This window comes from Siniperca chuatsi, linkage group LG9, assembly GCF_020085105.1.
Source record: "Siniperca chuatsi isolate FFG_IHB_CAS linkage group LG9, ASM2008510v1, whole genome shotgun sequence".
Classification (NCBI taxonomy): domain Eukaryota; kingdom Metazoa; phylum Chordata; class Actinopteri; order Centrarchiformes; family Sinipercidae; genus Siniperca; species Siniperca chuatsi.
Window position 1 is genome coordinate 8,186,188 of NC_058050.1, and position 16,013 is coordinate 8,202,200.

The 16,013-nt window shown below is 37.5% G+C and overlaps 1 protein-coding gene across 2 annotated transcripts in view; it reads left to right on the top strand.

Annotated features, from left to right (window-relative positions):
• The window catches only part of slc9a1a (solute carrier family 9 member A1a), a 33,750-nt gene extending 18,788 nt beyond the window's left edge, over positions 1-14,962 (top strand). Inside the window, exons 6-13 of one of the 2 annotated variants that reach the window (XM_044208405.1) lie at positions 2,625-2,714; positions 4,671-4,741; positions 5,167-5,343; positions 6,739-6,865; positions 7,399-7,500; positions 8,300-8,381; positions 8,666-8,722; positions 9,254-14,962. In XM_044208405.1, the coding sequence (XP_044064340.1) occupies positions 2,625-2,714; positions 4,671-4,741; positions 5,167-5,343; positions 6,739-6,865; positions 7,399-7,500; positions 8,300-8,381; positions 8,666-8,722; positions 9,254-9,540 (993 nt within the window). In that variant the 3' untranslated portion in view covers positions 9,541-14,962. The remainder of the gene's footprint in view (positions 1-2,624; positions 2,715-4,670; positions 4,742-5,166; positions 5,344-6,738; positions 6,866-7,398; positions 7,501-8,299; positions 8,382-8,665; positions 8,723-9,253) is intronic. The other variant, XM_044208407.1, reaches the window with a different exon arrangement.
• The last annotated feature ends 1,051 nt before the right edge of the window (positions 14,963-16,013 follow it).

The following is a 16,013-nucleotide window of genomic DNA, read 5'->3' on the forward strand; positions in this document are numbered from 1 at the left end:
AAATGTAAAATATATGCAGAAGGAATACAAAATATGCTTTATGTAGAGACACATTCCTACTGAATCTTCTCACTGAGTGAACCTAAAGATAACATACAAAAACAGTACATGAAGGTAAGACAAACAGGCAGTGATTGCATACTGTACATATTGTCCATTTTAAGTACCATGAACTGCACCAGCCCTGTTCTGTCAGATAAACCAGTCTCCTAGTGAAACTGTAGGAAGATTCTTGGATGTGAATTGGACCCAGAATAGAAGCAGCTAAAATAAAACCCTGAAGATGTGTTCTCTCTCCTCAGAGGCTAGATTAGAAACATGTTATATTCATGATTCAACACTGGCAGTCTGATGCTGAGACAGATGCAGACCAGCGGGGAGAGGCCAGACTGGGATAGAGTATGGGGTTTTTTTGTTGTTTTTTTGGGGGGGGGTTTTGTTTGTTTTTTTGGAAGAGAGTAAGTCTAGATGATATGAAGTGAAAATCTTCATCATGATACATTTTTTGATTTTTATTTTTATATTTTAAAGAATATTTCCCTTCTTGTGTTGGCTTACTTATGATACGATTGTCCTGATTAGTCCTGACCAGTTAAGATTCTGGATTTCTGGACTTGCTTGTAGGCTGTTAGAGCTAGTTGAATGTCTGCTTAGGGGTCAATGGTTATTGTAAATATTGTTAGTATAATTATATGGAATTCAGACAATTTATTTATTAAATATTGCCATCTGGGGCACCCCGGTAGCTCAACTGGGTCCTTGCCGCAGCGGCTCAGGTTCGGGTCCAGCCCACAGCCCTTTGCTGCATGTCATCCCCTCTCTCTCTCCCACATTTCCCGTCTCTCTTCAGCTGTTCCTATCAAATAATGGCAAAAAGCCCAAAAAATAATCTTTAAAAAAAAAAAATGCCATCTGTGTAATGTTAGTTTAGTAAGATATTCATGATCTAATTTTATTTATTATCCAGCCATAAACAAGAGAAAGCATAGAAAGATGAGGGTTCATTGTTTATCCAATTGAACACAGGTCACTGGTCTTCACTTCTGTAAGAGACAGTAAAACTGAGGTACGGACGGTTCATCATGCAAGTTATCTTGGATGCCACCTGGATGACATTTTTTCTTGGCCTAAAGTGGGACACAAACATTCGGGATAACCATGAAAAATTAACTTTCCCCTTTTTTAGGGTGAAAAAATAAATATCCTTGTCATGTTTCGTGTGGTTGAATTGAAATAAGCATGAGGTGATAAAAGCGTAGGGTAGCAGGAATCTTCTGTCATCCACTATTACAGTTAACCAGATGGCCAGCTTAATCTCTTTAAGTAGCAGAATGATACGCTTGAGCTTTTAGGTGCAGACAGGCAAAAAACACACACACACACACACACACACACACTACTGGTTATAATCCAGCAGTAGGCAAACATTAGGCTGATGTTTGATTTTGCATTCCTGGAGCCATTCTGTTGTGGCAGTGTATTTTTCTTAATCATGTTGATAACCTACCAGAAATCGACCATGTGATTACACATGAATATGTTTCTAGGAAAGCTAGAATGGAGTTAAGTTGGAGACACATTTTCAGCTATCGAAAATAAGTAAAAATATAAAAAAAATAAAAATAAAAAGTTTGGTTGCCAAAATTAATTAGTTTTAACTTTTCACCTGAGTAGTTGGCTTATCAACATGAGATGAGTATTTAGAAACAGCTCAATTCCTGCTTTACAACCATATACACAGGAACAAACAAACAGTGTTTACACACAATTAAAGTAGTTTCAACTGAGTTGTTTTTGTTGATGCATACACTTGTCAGTTGTGTTTATGATCACATTTCTCTTGAGAATATAATCACAGTGATCCACAGTGAAAACCCTGCTCTAACAGGTTACTGATATGAAAAGAACACTTTGCTTTACTGTAATTGAAAATACATCACTCTCTGTCCAGACAGAACATCATAGTTTTAGCAGTTTGGGATTTCTCTTAAGATGAACTTGTTCTTGCAAAAAACATCTCTTTGCCTTACCCTTACCCACTTGTAAACTTCAACGATTGTCTGTCCAGGGAACAATGGAAACACAAAATTATATTGTTTTGAATGGTTGATAATGAAAAGGATTTCATTGTGTTTCTTACTAGGATGTGGATTTGCAGATTTGTTTAAGATTTAGATTTTTAAGGCTGAAATCTGTAACTTTCCACATGTTGTCACCTTCTAAAGTGATGAGAGATTTACAGCAACAACAGGGTTGTTGTGAAAAGTAGTGTGAAGACCTGCTGTGTTTGTTAATCAGCCATTGCAAAATGTGTAAAATGTGCCAGATAGTGAAGTGTGATACTACTGAGCTTATGCTTGACTTCAATGAATGAAAACACAAGCACGGTGGCTTTGTTTTAAGTTATCTTTAATGGTGTTGTAAACCAGGACAGGTGTGACAGATGTGTTCTATATTACTCTGACAAACAGAAAGATTACATATAGCTGCTTTAAAGGCACTTGTGCAAATCCACATGCAACCTTCTCATTTACAAATAAGCTCTTATCACGATAAGATTTCCTATTTCTGTCTTTAGCTAAGGTAAGGAGGTGTTTACAGTCTTGTTCCTCTCATCCTTGCAGGGCATGACCATCAAACCCCTGGTGGAGCTGCTGGCTGTGAAGAAGAAACAGGAGGCCAAGCGCTCGATTAATGAGGAAATCCACACCCAGGTACAACCTTTCCCCTTCAACCATTGTCAGCCTTCATGGTCAGAAGCTGATGATTTCTTGATGGTTTATACATATCAAAGACCCAGAGCCTTTTGGTATGCAGCTGATATATAAAATGTCAACATGGTTTGAAACTACATGGTTGAACCACGCATTTTCTGTAAATAAATTAATGTGATACATGTAGAAGATACTGATAAATTCATCAACTTCCTCTTTCACCTAGCTACCTTGTAAAACAAAAACATGACAGGACTTGAGAATACATTGCTGTGGCTTATTTACTCATCACACTGACAGATACAGACCATTCCTGGAGAGAATGAGAAATGCACAGCAGTTGCACAAATAATACAATTTTTTAATTAAAGTTTTTCTGATGGTATTATACATTCCCTTCAGTTGTAGTTTTCCAGTAACAAGCCTCTGAGGCCATTTAGTTTGTTATCAAAATTTGATTGCTGCTTCCACCTACTGGCTGTATGGTGGTACTTGATCTCATATAATGTACAACAACAATTTTTACCATCTAGTTAAATAAAACCTGAACACACCGTCTCACGTGCACATACACACACACACACACACACAGAGTCTTGTATCCACAGTTTTTGGTACTCAAACACATCCAAGACTAACCACCATGGTCCACAATCCTTGAGTGCTTTTAATACAGATCACATGCACGCGCGCACACAGCCCTCCCTGGGGCTTTGCAGTAAGTCACCAGTGCTGGAGGCTAGAAGAGCAGGCTGTGCTAATGGCTTCTCCTCCACTGTAAAACACCAGTGATTAAAGTCAGCAGAGCTGGCTGATGACACAGTTGTACGGGGCTACAACGCAGTTGTACGGGGCTACAACGCATTGAATCCAAATAGAGTGCTACCCAGTCATCCAGTATGGAGGCTGTGAATTTATTTATTTTGGCAAGCAGCTAGGTGGCGTACCTATCACACCTTTTACAAAGATGCTGCAGATCATTTCAACCACCCATTAGTTTTACTTGCTATATTTGTAATTGGGCTCGGAATAACACGACAACACACAATACAGTGCTATTAAGATATGTTGCTCACAGTGACGATGGTATCACAATATAGGTGATATACTATTATATGCACTTGCATTGCGTAACAATCATGTTTTGCTCATGATATTTGTGCGAGTCAATAGGTAAACTAAAAAAATAGTAAGATATTTTTTCATAAATTGGCATTAATCATATATTTGTTAAATGAGGGGCTTTTGGCTTGGCACAATTTAATATATGGCTAAAAATAAAGCTGTCTAAGCCATTTTTAGCATGCATAATATATTGCTGTATTGTCCCACCCTTAATCTTCTAGAGAAACTTTTCATACTGTAGCAACTTTTTAAACATTTTTAAAAGACTTTTTCACCTCCACCCCCGCAGTGCTGGGCAATCTTTATATAAATCAATCTCTTCTGACAAAACAGAAATAAATTCTGTGGCTCTGCTTAATGACTTGTTCCCATAGCAACGCTTCCTGTCAGACTGTCATCTGCAGGCTTATTCAGAACACCAGGGCAACCTGCGGCCGGCTGCAGCCTGAAAAACAAATGTATCGGTACATTTCTCTGGTTCTCTGAGCCGTGTGCTGCCACTGTTAATAAACACTGTCCAATCCGTCACCTGGCTGCTGCTGCTGGTTTTCTCTCATGACTTCCATTTTAAAGCTTGTCACCTGCTGTTGTTGATAATGATGTTGGCAGTGTTAGGGAGGGTGTTTTTGCTGTGAGGAATGATAAGTGTGGTGAAGCAAACAGTACAAGATATAGAAACTAATTTAATCAAGATGCAGCTAAGTGTAACGTCAGTAGTAACAGAGTGCCTGTAATCACAGTTAATAACATTGTTACACAAATTATAGTTTATACAGCAAAAAAAAACAATCTCCTTTTAAAAGATGATTTTCTGCCTCTTTTTATCCCCAGTTCCTCGACCACCTACTCACTGGAATTGAGGACATTTGTGGACACTATGGACACCACCACTGGAAGGACAAGTATGGATTTTACAGTAGTCTGACATTAATATTTGAAGTCATCAGAGAATATGGGCAGCATCATTTTCATTACTGATCAATCATTTAGCTATAAAATGTCAAACATGATGACAAATGCTCATGTTGTCAAGTTACTCAAGCCCAAATTAAGAAAAGTAAGTAGATCTTTGACTGAGAGAAACTGTGATCATGAAATGTTTGGTATTTTTACTATTTAATAATTCATTGTCAGAATGGTCATTGGTTAATTTCTCATAATGAGCTAATTGATTTAACCCTTGAGAATACACCTTAAATATGGCTATAAATGTGGAATTATCATTGTCAGTGATTAATTGCCTCATTTAATCTCTCTCTGTCCCATTCTTACCCCCATGTCTCTCTTTTTCCTCTGTTTTCATCTGTCACTCCTTTCCTCCTCCCAGACTGAACCGCTTCAACAAAAAGTATGTGAAGAAGTGCCTGATTGCAGGCGAGCGCTCCAAGGAGCCACAGCTCATTGCCTTCTACCATAAGATGGAGATGAAACAGGCCATTGAACTGGTGGAGAGTGGAGGGGGAGTCAAGCTGCCTTCTGCTGTGCCTTCTACTGTTTCCATGCAGTAAGTACTGAATATACACTCACTCTGCCTTGAATTACCACTCTCAGAATAAAATTTAAGTCCTTAAACCTGCCATAACTGATTTTTTTGGCCACTCATTCATTTGGAGTCATGTTTCTGGCCCACTGGTGAATATAAGTTCAATATTCGATGCACAAAAGAGAGAGAGAGTTATTGGAAAGATTGCTTTTGAAAGCCATATCTATATTCTATTTTTTTTTTTTTTTCAAATTTCGTGCAGAATTTGGACCGGATCTGCGATGGTGTAGCCGAATCTCTGACAGTGACAGTCCTTTATAAAAGTGATGTTGAGCAGTCATAAAGGAAGAAATAAATCATATAAGAGACTCAAAGACCAACTTCTATACCTGCAAGAGCCTCAATAGACCAAAATGTACAGGAAGTGTTTGGAGTAATAGTTGTCAGTCTTAGTTTTTCCTCAGATGAATAAGCTGTCACTCCATTATCATCATCACTGTTGCTCTCTGCAGCTTGTGTATTTATAAAGCTGAATACAACAAGTTCACACTTGTTCTCTGGGGGGTGGAGAGCAAATCACTCTGGGAAATGCAGGAAATCACAAGCTGAAGGAAAGTAGGTACAAAAAAAGAAAATTATAAAACTACATAAACTATTGTAACTCCTGGAATGTAACCTTTAGACATGTGAACACGAGACAAGACTTCTTCCTCATGGCATTCCGGCCAGCTAAACAATGAGCTGAAACTCGCTCTAAACGTCTGTACAATGGAGGGGAGCTGCAGATCTGTGTGTTGATTCTCTGTAGGTTCATCACTACGACCAGTCCCTTTCACATTGTCATTAGATACATTGTTATTATAAAAATATTGATTGTAGCTGATTTTAAATGTTTTTTAAAAAAATACCTTGTATTTACGAATTTAAATAAATAATTTCATCATGCTATGCACATTTATTTGAGTTAACTTTGATGCAGCCATTAAGTTATACAATAGTCCTGACAGATTCTGGATGTTAAAGTAATATTTAGGCCAATAGGTCTTCATCCGCTCAGACCTGTCAGCTAAATTAATGCAGCAGTGCCAGTAAAAACAGGAATAACGTTACTTTACAGTTAACAAGCCACTTACTTTGTTGATGTTGAGTATACAGAAAGAAGAAATACATTTTCCAGGTCTCTTTGCTTAAATGTTGACTGTTAGAAACTTGCTGTGAGTCATCTGATCATTAGATACCAGGAGGAAATAATTAGGGGCAATAGGATTTCAATGGTTTGATTATCATCACAACAGACTTTCGTGTGTTTTTTACAAATGCACACATGACAGACTTTTGATGTGTACACAATTTGTTTGCACTGGTCTGTAGTACACAAACTCTGATAGTCCTAACTTGTTCCTGCATATTTCTCAGGAACATCCAGCCCAAGAAGCCTCCTCATACCAAGCCTGCAGAGAGAGCTCTGTCCCAGCTGCCTAAAGGCCGAGAGGAGGAGATCAGGAAGATCCTCAGGAGTAACCTTCAGAGGACACGACAGAGGGTAACACTATATGTAACGCTATATGAATAATAAGAAAGATTATTACATGCATATTTCTTATTCGTATTAGCTAAAGATGTATTGTCTTGTATTACTGGTAGTTCAGATCATATCTTTATTCATATTGATTTGCACTGATAAACAAAGTCTGCCATATTAGACTATAGTGTATTGATTGTTACAGAGTAAGAATTAAATCAGTAGCTCTACTCATACATTATCCAATACTGACTTTAATTGTAGGGACACAGAAAAGAACTTCTCATTGATTTACACAGGTTAAGAGTATTGTTCACTTATCATGGCCTGAGTAAATGAGCAACAACACCACTGTAGTAGTCTAACCTCTTTTCATATAAATTTCCACACTCCACACTCTTCTTTATGTTTTTATCATTACTTCTGCAGATCTTTGGGATAAACAGAAACAAACAGTGCCAAATCCTTTTTTTCATTTACTTTAACTTTTATTTTTTAACCATTAAATTGTCTTCTTAAACTGAGTTTTTTTTTTAATGTCTTTTCTGTCTCAGCTGCGCTCCTACAACAGACACACTCTGGTGGCTGATCCATATGAGGATGGCTTCGGTGACTTCCTTCTCAAGAAGCAAAAGATGATTGAGCTGGAGAAGAGGGTATGATTATCAGTCTGAGTGAGGTCAACGCCTCTTAAATCAAGAATTAGTCTGAGCCAGCTGTCTGCTTTGTGAAATGTTACTGACACTTGATCACAGCACGATTAAACAAAACAAATGTTGTTGATTGTCCACGCTAAAGAAGACATTTTGTATCACCATAGCAGTGTGCCACAGAGGACTGTTATGCAATCTGGTATAAACAAAGTAGAAGTTATATTGCAGGAAGCAGCCCTGGTAAATCAGGAGAAACACAGTAGACTCCAAAAAACCAACAGATGAAGAGCAGCTCTTCTCATTTCATACCAGGCCACCAGCAGTTAAATGATTCAGCCAAAATGATGATTTGTGTTCTAATTAGAGTCTACCTTCAGACTCCTAAATTAATTTTCTCAACACAAATGGGGGCTGATTTATTCGCACAGTTGAGTGGCCCTACCACAAACTTCCATTTCATCAGCCTGTAATTACATAATGAAAATAGACTCTTGTTTTGGGTAAATCGAATGTGTTAGAAGGCTTTGTAGACTCAAGAGGATTTCTGCAGAGCAACACATAATTTTAATGAAGTTTCTCTAAGATATTGATCAATGGTGAATCGCTGAACTGTTTTAGTTTGGCTGCTTACTTCACAAACAATTAAATGAGAGAATGTATTTCTTGTAATTTTTCTGTCGTTTAAGCTTTATATATTAATGATAGTGAATGTTGTTAACCGAAGTTATATTATATAACGTTTTGATTACATGCAGAAGGCTAAATCAACCCATAAACAAACAATATCCCTGTGTTTTCCCAGATAAAAGACATGAATAACTACCTGACGGTGCCTGCTGCTCCTCCTGACTCCCCGACCATGTGTAGAGCCAGACTGGCCTCAGGTAACACATCCATCTTAGCCACAGCCAAATGCAAACACCCGATAGCTACCACCATTTTACTGAAAGGTACCATGTGAAACAATAGGAGAAAAATCCCCATGTTACTGATGGGACCCACAGGGATCAGACATTATATTTTGCTAGGCTCACAAGGCAGCTTTCACAAAACAATAAGCATTGTAGAAGCTACTGTTCACAGCTGCAGCAATAGATATTTCCCCACTGATGGAAATAGGTTTGCATGTACCAGCCAGCATGTAAACCAGTGTGTGGTTTCATTTTAGGCACAGACACTGATTTCAAACCTGCTCAGCAGCAGAAAGGCAACAAAATCTGTTCAGGTATGTAGTAAGTGTAGAGAAGATACATTTTGAGTTGTGGTAACCCAGCAACAATCCTAACATGCATGCGTCGATTGTGTTGCTTGTTAACATTAATTCATTATTCATTACTAATGAGGGGATCTCATGACATGATTGACAAGGCCAAATTTAGAGGATTTATTATAGCCAAGGAGCAAAGTCTTACTGTTTACAGATTAGAGTCAAGCATGATACGTGTTGGAATTTCAGCTTGTGTTTTTCATCGTAAGTTTGAATTAAATATTCCAGCATGTGTTGCATTATAAATCACTGTTACTTACTTTGCATTATTTTTGTTGTGTTGTGAAATATTTGAAAAGGTCTTGAAGCCTTGTGTTGTTTAGTTTGTGTAGTTATTGTACATGGGTAGCTGTGTTGACCTTTTTATTTGTTGATCACATTCTCCTCCCCTTGTACATTGTATGTTCACGCACGCTAATGGAATGACAGAATTATATTCCATAAAGCTAAAGCTAATTTCCTGATAATGCACCCTTGTCCTGACTGTAGACCCCCAAGCCTACAGCATGAAGCCGCCATCAGACAGCGTGCCGACCATCCAGGTAGACCTGGCCTCTCCTCAGTCTCCAGACTCCGTCAACGTGATGGATGAGTTCAGACGGGCCAACCAGCAGGAGGAGGACCAGGGTCTGATGATGAAGCCTCCCTCGGGGCCGAGTGGATCTAACAAGCCAGGCGAGGCGGACGGACCCAGAGAACAGCAGAAGCTGATGAGGTGCTTGAGCGACCCCGGCCCCAGCGCAGACGAGGACGAGGATGAACCCTTCCTGCCTTGATGTGGCAGACTGGATATGGAGGGGTCAGACTGCATGCCTGCCTTCACTGGTTAGAGGAGAGAGGGCTGCTTCACTGCTCTGCTCTAAATAATCTCTTTGGTTTAGATACCAAAAAAGCCAAAACTGCTAATGCTGTACAAACTAGAAAGAGAAAGCAAAAGTAGATTGAGAAGGGAAAAAAAGAGCCATTAGTTTGTTATTGTCATTGCTCTTTATTTTTGTAGACAGGACTGAAACAGCAGTCACTGCTATCTGAGAGGTGGTGGAGTTTATGGTTAATAGTCTGAGACATTCAGGAAAGAACTATGCATTACCAAAGGTTTGGACTGTTTTAGTGTCAGACAATGTCATTTTTACTTGTCAGACTGTTTTTCTTTTTTCTTCTTGTCATGTTTGTTCATGGTTTTACTAAATGTCTTTAAAGTTACGTTCTTTCATGCTGGGCCTCAAGGACCTAAATGTAATCAACAAAGCAAACCGGTTCGGTTTTCACTTTCAAACATAGCACTTGAGTTAAACGTGTGTGTTTTTAATCCAATATCTCACTGAAACTTTGCTTTCATTCTGTCACTTGAAATTGCTGGATATTCCATCATTTAGATACAATATTTGGCCTTATTTTATGTCAAACCTTTTCACATGGTGCATTTTTATCTTTGTTTTATTTTAATTTCAGGGGTACCAACATCTGTTTGCAAACTGAGTTTGTTCTGGTGTTAGTGGGATGTAGGTTAAAAGCTGGGGTTATTTAGTCACTGTGTAAATGAACACACACAGTTCTTTATAGTCGTGCTTACAGACCTGCGGCCTTGTTCTGTGGCTGGTTACGTGGACTTGAACAATTCCTCATTATTGTATAAAGACAGATGTTTTGATGTCAGTGATCATGCTCTTCTGAAGTGAAATCACATGTTGTCATGTCACGTTTCTGTGTAGATGTTTTATGTTTTACCTCAATTTTAGAACACCCTTTAAAACTCACTGAAGTAGGGGTCAAGTTGTTAAGAGTAGATGTCTCTTAATAATGATGTAATGAACAAGTGCCCATCTAACAGTCACCTTCACACTCCTCACCCTACGAGCTGATTTTAATATATCAGATAATAATCAATGCTCATTTTCTTTTACATGCTTATTTGCATTCTTCAATTTTTTTACTGGCCTTTACAAGAAGCACTTGAGTCCTACATCACTGTTGAGCTTATTGCAGGACACGACAAGTGAAGGTTAGTTTGTACAGAAATCCCTCTTAACCTTCTTGAAATCTAAGACTGTAGGCATGTCATGGCAAAAAAAAAGTTATTCTATGCAGTATAGATGTGTAAAATATGTAAATTAAGTATAATATCCTATATTTATGAATACCCTTTAAAACTGAAGTCTTGTAATCTTGTAAACATGCAACACATTGAGGCAAACCACAGCGAGAGTCAAAGCTAAAATCAAACACGGGCATTAAAATAAACGGTCACAAAAACAGTTTGCACATCTGAGCAAGACTGAAAAGTTATCTGGAGGTACGAAAATGTAGTCTTGTGTTTTGTTGATAGTGTAAGCCATTCTTTACTTTACTGTACAGTGTGTATGATAGCCAGTGTAAAATACATTGCACATATTTTTTACACTGCTGCTCGGTGAATTGGAATATGACATAAAACATTTATGTTGTTGATATGATTTGCTGATTCATATCCATTTGAACATCTTAATGAAATACTTACCATGTTATTAGTTTGTTTTACAGAACAGCAAAGTGCCACAGCCAATAACAATTAGATTGTAAACCAACAAGTATTCTTTCACCCAAGTCTGTTATCAGTATGAGTGTAGTTTCTCCATACAGGCCATCCAAAGAACTTACTGTGGAAAGTAAACATTAGCATTGAAACACAGTCCTTCTCTGAAGTAGGCTGAGTGAGTCACTGCTCCAGTTTTTTGGCTGTTTTCTAGGTGTTAGTGACCACTGAATCCTCCCTGATCCTCTTACATTGAGAAGGCTCACCTTACAGCCAAGGTGAACGAGCAGAAGAACCTGACAGGCTTGTTCATTTTCCTCAACTCTTCTTCTCTTAAGCATCTCTAAATGTCTTTCTATGGTTACTGTAGCAAGGATAAGAGGATATTTTGTCTGTGCACACAAGTAAATCCAGGGGTGTATGTGTATGCAAATATGAGCATACTTGCACCGTTGTCAAGTGTGTTTGTTCCTTTTTTGTTTTCCCCTGACACTTTTCCTGCTTCCCAATTTCTAAAAGGATAATTGCAGCTGAGAGATGGAAGGGTCAAACCTTAAAGCATCTCATTTCCTTGTCTCAACCAAATTGAATTTCCTGTCTGAAATGTCTTGTGTGTGTGTGACGGACAGTCGGAGTGGAGATGTGTGCTGAAAATGTCAACAAGGACAGGGCCAAAGAGAAAAAGGCTGTTTAATACCCAGAATTGACAAGTGAAATGACATGCAGCACTTTTCTCCATCCTCAAATTCTCCTTTAATCATTGCTTAAAGGACAGTGATATTTACATGCAGCATTTATGAGGTTTTAAAATGGTTTATAAACTGCAGCTACAGAAGCCCTGAGAACTACTTCTCTCAATCTGTGAATGGTCTCTTAATGCAGTGCTGTTGGGACTATTTCAGAGATGCTCTATGATTTGGCTTTAATTTAACAGCGGTTTGTTACTGTCTTTACACTTAACTGCTGTGCAGAGACTGCTAAGTAGGTTTCAGGAAGGTTGCAGCAAGTAATGCATTTCTTAACATACTCCCACTTGTGAAAACATGTAACTGTGTGAATGCAAAGCAGGGTATCTCTCAGAGAATTTGCATGATGCTCTGCACAGATGTTGTATTTTTCATATCGAAACGGATACATGAGTCAACAGAAGTTGGTGATGTGATCAAATAGAGGGAAACCAAAAACCTCCTGTTTAAATGAAAACAATCCTCAAAACAAGAGACATCACATCCCTGATTACTTCACACTATTCCAAAGACTTTTAATTTATCAAAAAGAAAAGAAACACTATTTTCATACTTTTCCTTTTCATACCGAATGCATCTTTTTGGGCAAACATTCTCACACTGCTTGGAGGGAAATGTTTGGTGCAGAAAACCTTAATCTGAAGCCATACAGCCTATAGAAGAACCTATTTAATTTTATTCAAATATTATAATGTTATATACACATCATTTTTGCCTTCATTTTGCTCGACGCATAAAGCAAATGAAAACCTTTACAATTACATCGCTTGTGTCTTCAAATGAATGCTTGCTGTTCTTAATTTAAAATTTACTACAGCGCTGAATTGTTTTAAGTCGTGACAGTTTTCATTGAATGTGTTGGTCTGAAGTACAATGTCAACACTGTTGCCTCACCAGCATTTGCAGCTTTAAGTTTTTTCTATTTGCTTCATAACACTTGTGCGCTTTATCTGTTTAACTGCTTTATTGTAAGACTTTTTTTTTTTTTTTTTTTTTTTTTTTTTTTGCTTTACAGGTATATCAAAGTCCCTTGCTTTTATTGTCAAGTGCTTACCATCTCATGTTTAACTTTAACCGCACTCCAGAGGCATTTGTCATCCAAACTTTGAATTGTGGAGTTCAGGCTCGAGTAGAAAGAGGCTGAATTTATAGCTATAAACTATAATCAGTATGGCTTATAAGCTTTATGTTCAAATTCAGTGCTGTTGTTGTTTCAATGGGAAAAGTAAGGTGAAGGCATCAATTACAATCAGCTACGTATGCGGACAAGACTCTTTACCTTAAGGCCACACTGGGGCTTTTGCATATTTTGCATGATTTTTGTTTGTTGTTTTTCCCTGGTATCCAGGCAGCCATTAGTTTCTAGTCATTCACTGGAGCATAACAAATCTTGTAAAGACTTCATCTCTATCGCCATGAACATCAGGTCAGCTTTTAGGTCTGTTACATTGCAGATTTACCAAACAGTTTTTGGGTTTCTGTATTTGTTTCTCCTGTCCACACTGGCTGTAAAGAGATCCCAACCTAAAGCAATTTCAATGTAAGTGATGTGTGTGAAAAAGCATTCTTAAGTTAAGCTGAAGATAATAAGTCTTTAGTAGTCTGAGTTTGTCAAACCAAGTCGGTGTCTTCCAAAGTTGAAGTCTTTTTAGTACAAAATTCCCCCTTTGTGTTACTATCCTTCTAGTGTTGCTCAGCAAGGAAACACTGTCCGATTAAACACAAACAGGGAATTATGTACTAAAAAGACCATAACATTGGAAGATACCCTCTTTATTTTTTTTACTCTAAGACTGCTGAAGCCTCATATTATCTTCTGTAGCGCACTGGAATGCATTTATGTATGTAATGTGGACTGTGGATTTTGTCCCCCACCACTTACATTGAAATTGCTTTAAGAAAGATCTTCTAAGGGCCAGGAGGAACAATTACAGCAACCAGTATCAATATTTGTTTAAGATTTTTGGACAACATGTGAATCTATCTTTTAAAACTGCAGCACTAAAATGAATGGAAATAAATGTTTGCCAGAAAAGTAGTAAAACAGAAACAAAATCCTAGACACTACAGTTATCTTTGAAAAACTGTTATCACTAATTTGGTTACTACACGATTTGAACTACATGGGCTAAAATATGCAAAAACACTGGTACGTTCCTTTAAGTACTGTAAGATCTGACCGGCCTAGCAGTGCAAGGCTTACTGTTACGTTGCGGAATAACATTAGCCAAATACTGACCAATTATAAAGGCAGTAAGACGCATACACGCACGTCATCAACATAATGACCCTGCAGCGTCCTCCCTTGTTTACTTCATCGCTCTCCAATTTGCCTCATTCGGCTCTTCTTGTACTCCACCATTTTACACCAAGCACTTTAACAAAGATGTATCTTTATCTCAAAACACTAATGTTAGAGAGAGCAATAAGTGGCTTTAATATAGTGTACACATTGTGCATGGTTATCAGGTGACACATCATAGGGAAAAAGGAATGTACTTTCTGATGGGCCTTATAAACATGGAGCAGAGAAGCTGGGATTTTAAATCCTAGTGACTGCTGTGCTATGTCTTGATGACAGAGTGGATTATATTTCCCTTTTATTCATATTTTCTTTTTCTTCATGGGTTTGTTGAATTTAGGTGTCAGTCAATTATTTGCAGTTTGCAAATTTAAACTTTGCAATAATTAAGTTTTTTTTATTTTATATACACATGAATGGAAATATATATATATATATATATATAAAAAAATTAGAGTATTAGAAATGTATTATAATGGTGTACAAATCAGAATCTGAAAGATAACAAGTGTGCACTTTCTTCTTGATTACTATTTAGCTTTCAGCATTCCATTCCTGTAATGACCAGTAAAACTAACAACCAGAAATGAAACTATGTCCGATACTATATACCAAATTAAAGTTTTACTTTATAACAATGCTGTGTCCCTGTGACATGATTTCTGACAGATGTATCTTTTGTTTGACATACTACTTATATTAATACAAGTGAATTCATGCACTTCAGCTGGTCACATCCTTCCATTTGAGGAATACATTCAAGTTTACATATTGGCAGTGTTGGAAGAAGTATTCAGATCCTTAACTTAAGTAAAAATAGCAATATTACAATGTGACAATAATGTGTTACAAGTAAAAACCTGCATTTAGAATTTGACTTAAGTAAAAATACATAAGTATTATGAGCTAAAGCATCAGAAGTACTCATAATGGCCCATTTCATACTTTTATGTTATTTGATTAGAATTAATGTGTAAGCACCATATTGTATTTGTTAATCATGTTTTGTATGTAAAATCTGGATCTGCAAAGTAACTACTAGGTGCAGCTATCAAACAAATGTAATGTTGTTCCTGGCTGAGGGTAGAGCTACATACCGGATGTACATAAATATATGTGCACAAAATATTATAGGAAACCATAAAGGACAGCCTGAGATGCAGGTAATATTTTCTTAGCTATGCTGCAGTTCTGATTTAAATTGCTTTTGCTAATTTTACTGTATTTTAATGAAATGAAATGTTACTATTGCCTCAGTCTGCTGTGCAGCTGTGATATGAAAATAATTAGGACATCCCTAACTGAGCACCGTGATTTTCCCACATGAAATCTTAACAGGCTTTGGGACCCTTGGACCCTGGGCCTGTGCTCAGTCAGTAATCCTTCCATGAGCTAAGTATACTTATTTTATAATGTATTATATTTTCTGTACTAGTAGTTTATTAAAATCTGCAACCTGTAACTACAGCTGTCAGATAAATGTAGTGGAAGTATAAAGTAGCATAAAATGGAAATACTCAGGTAAGTAAGTCACACTAGCAGGTATGTCCCCCTGCTGATGTGTCCTTGCACAGTTATATGAGGATGTGGCAAGCGCAAACAACTTCCCCGCAAGATCAACAAGTTGTTTGAACCACCTGCAATAACCTTTTTTGGCCAGAAGGGAAAGTGCTGCAAAATATAATTAAA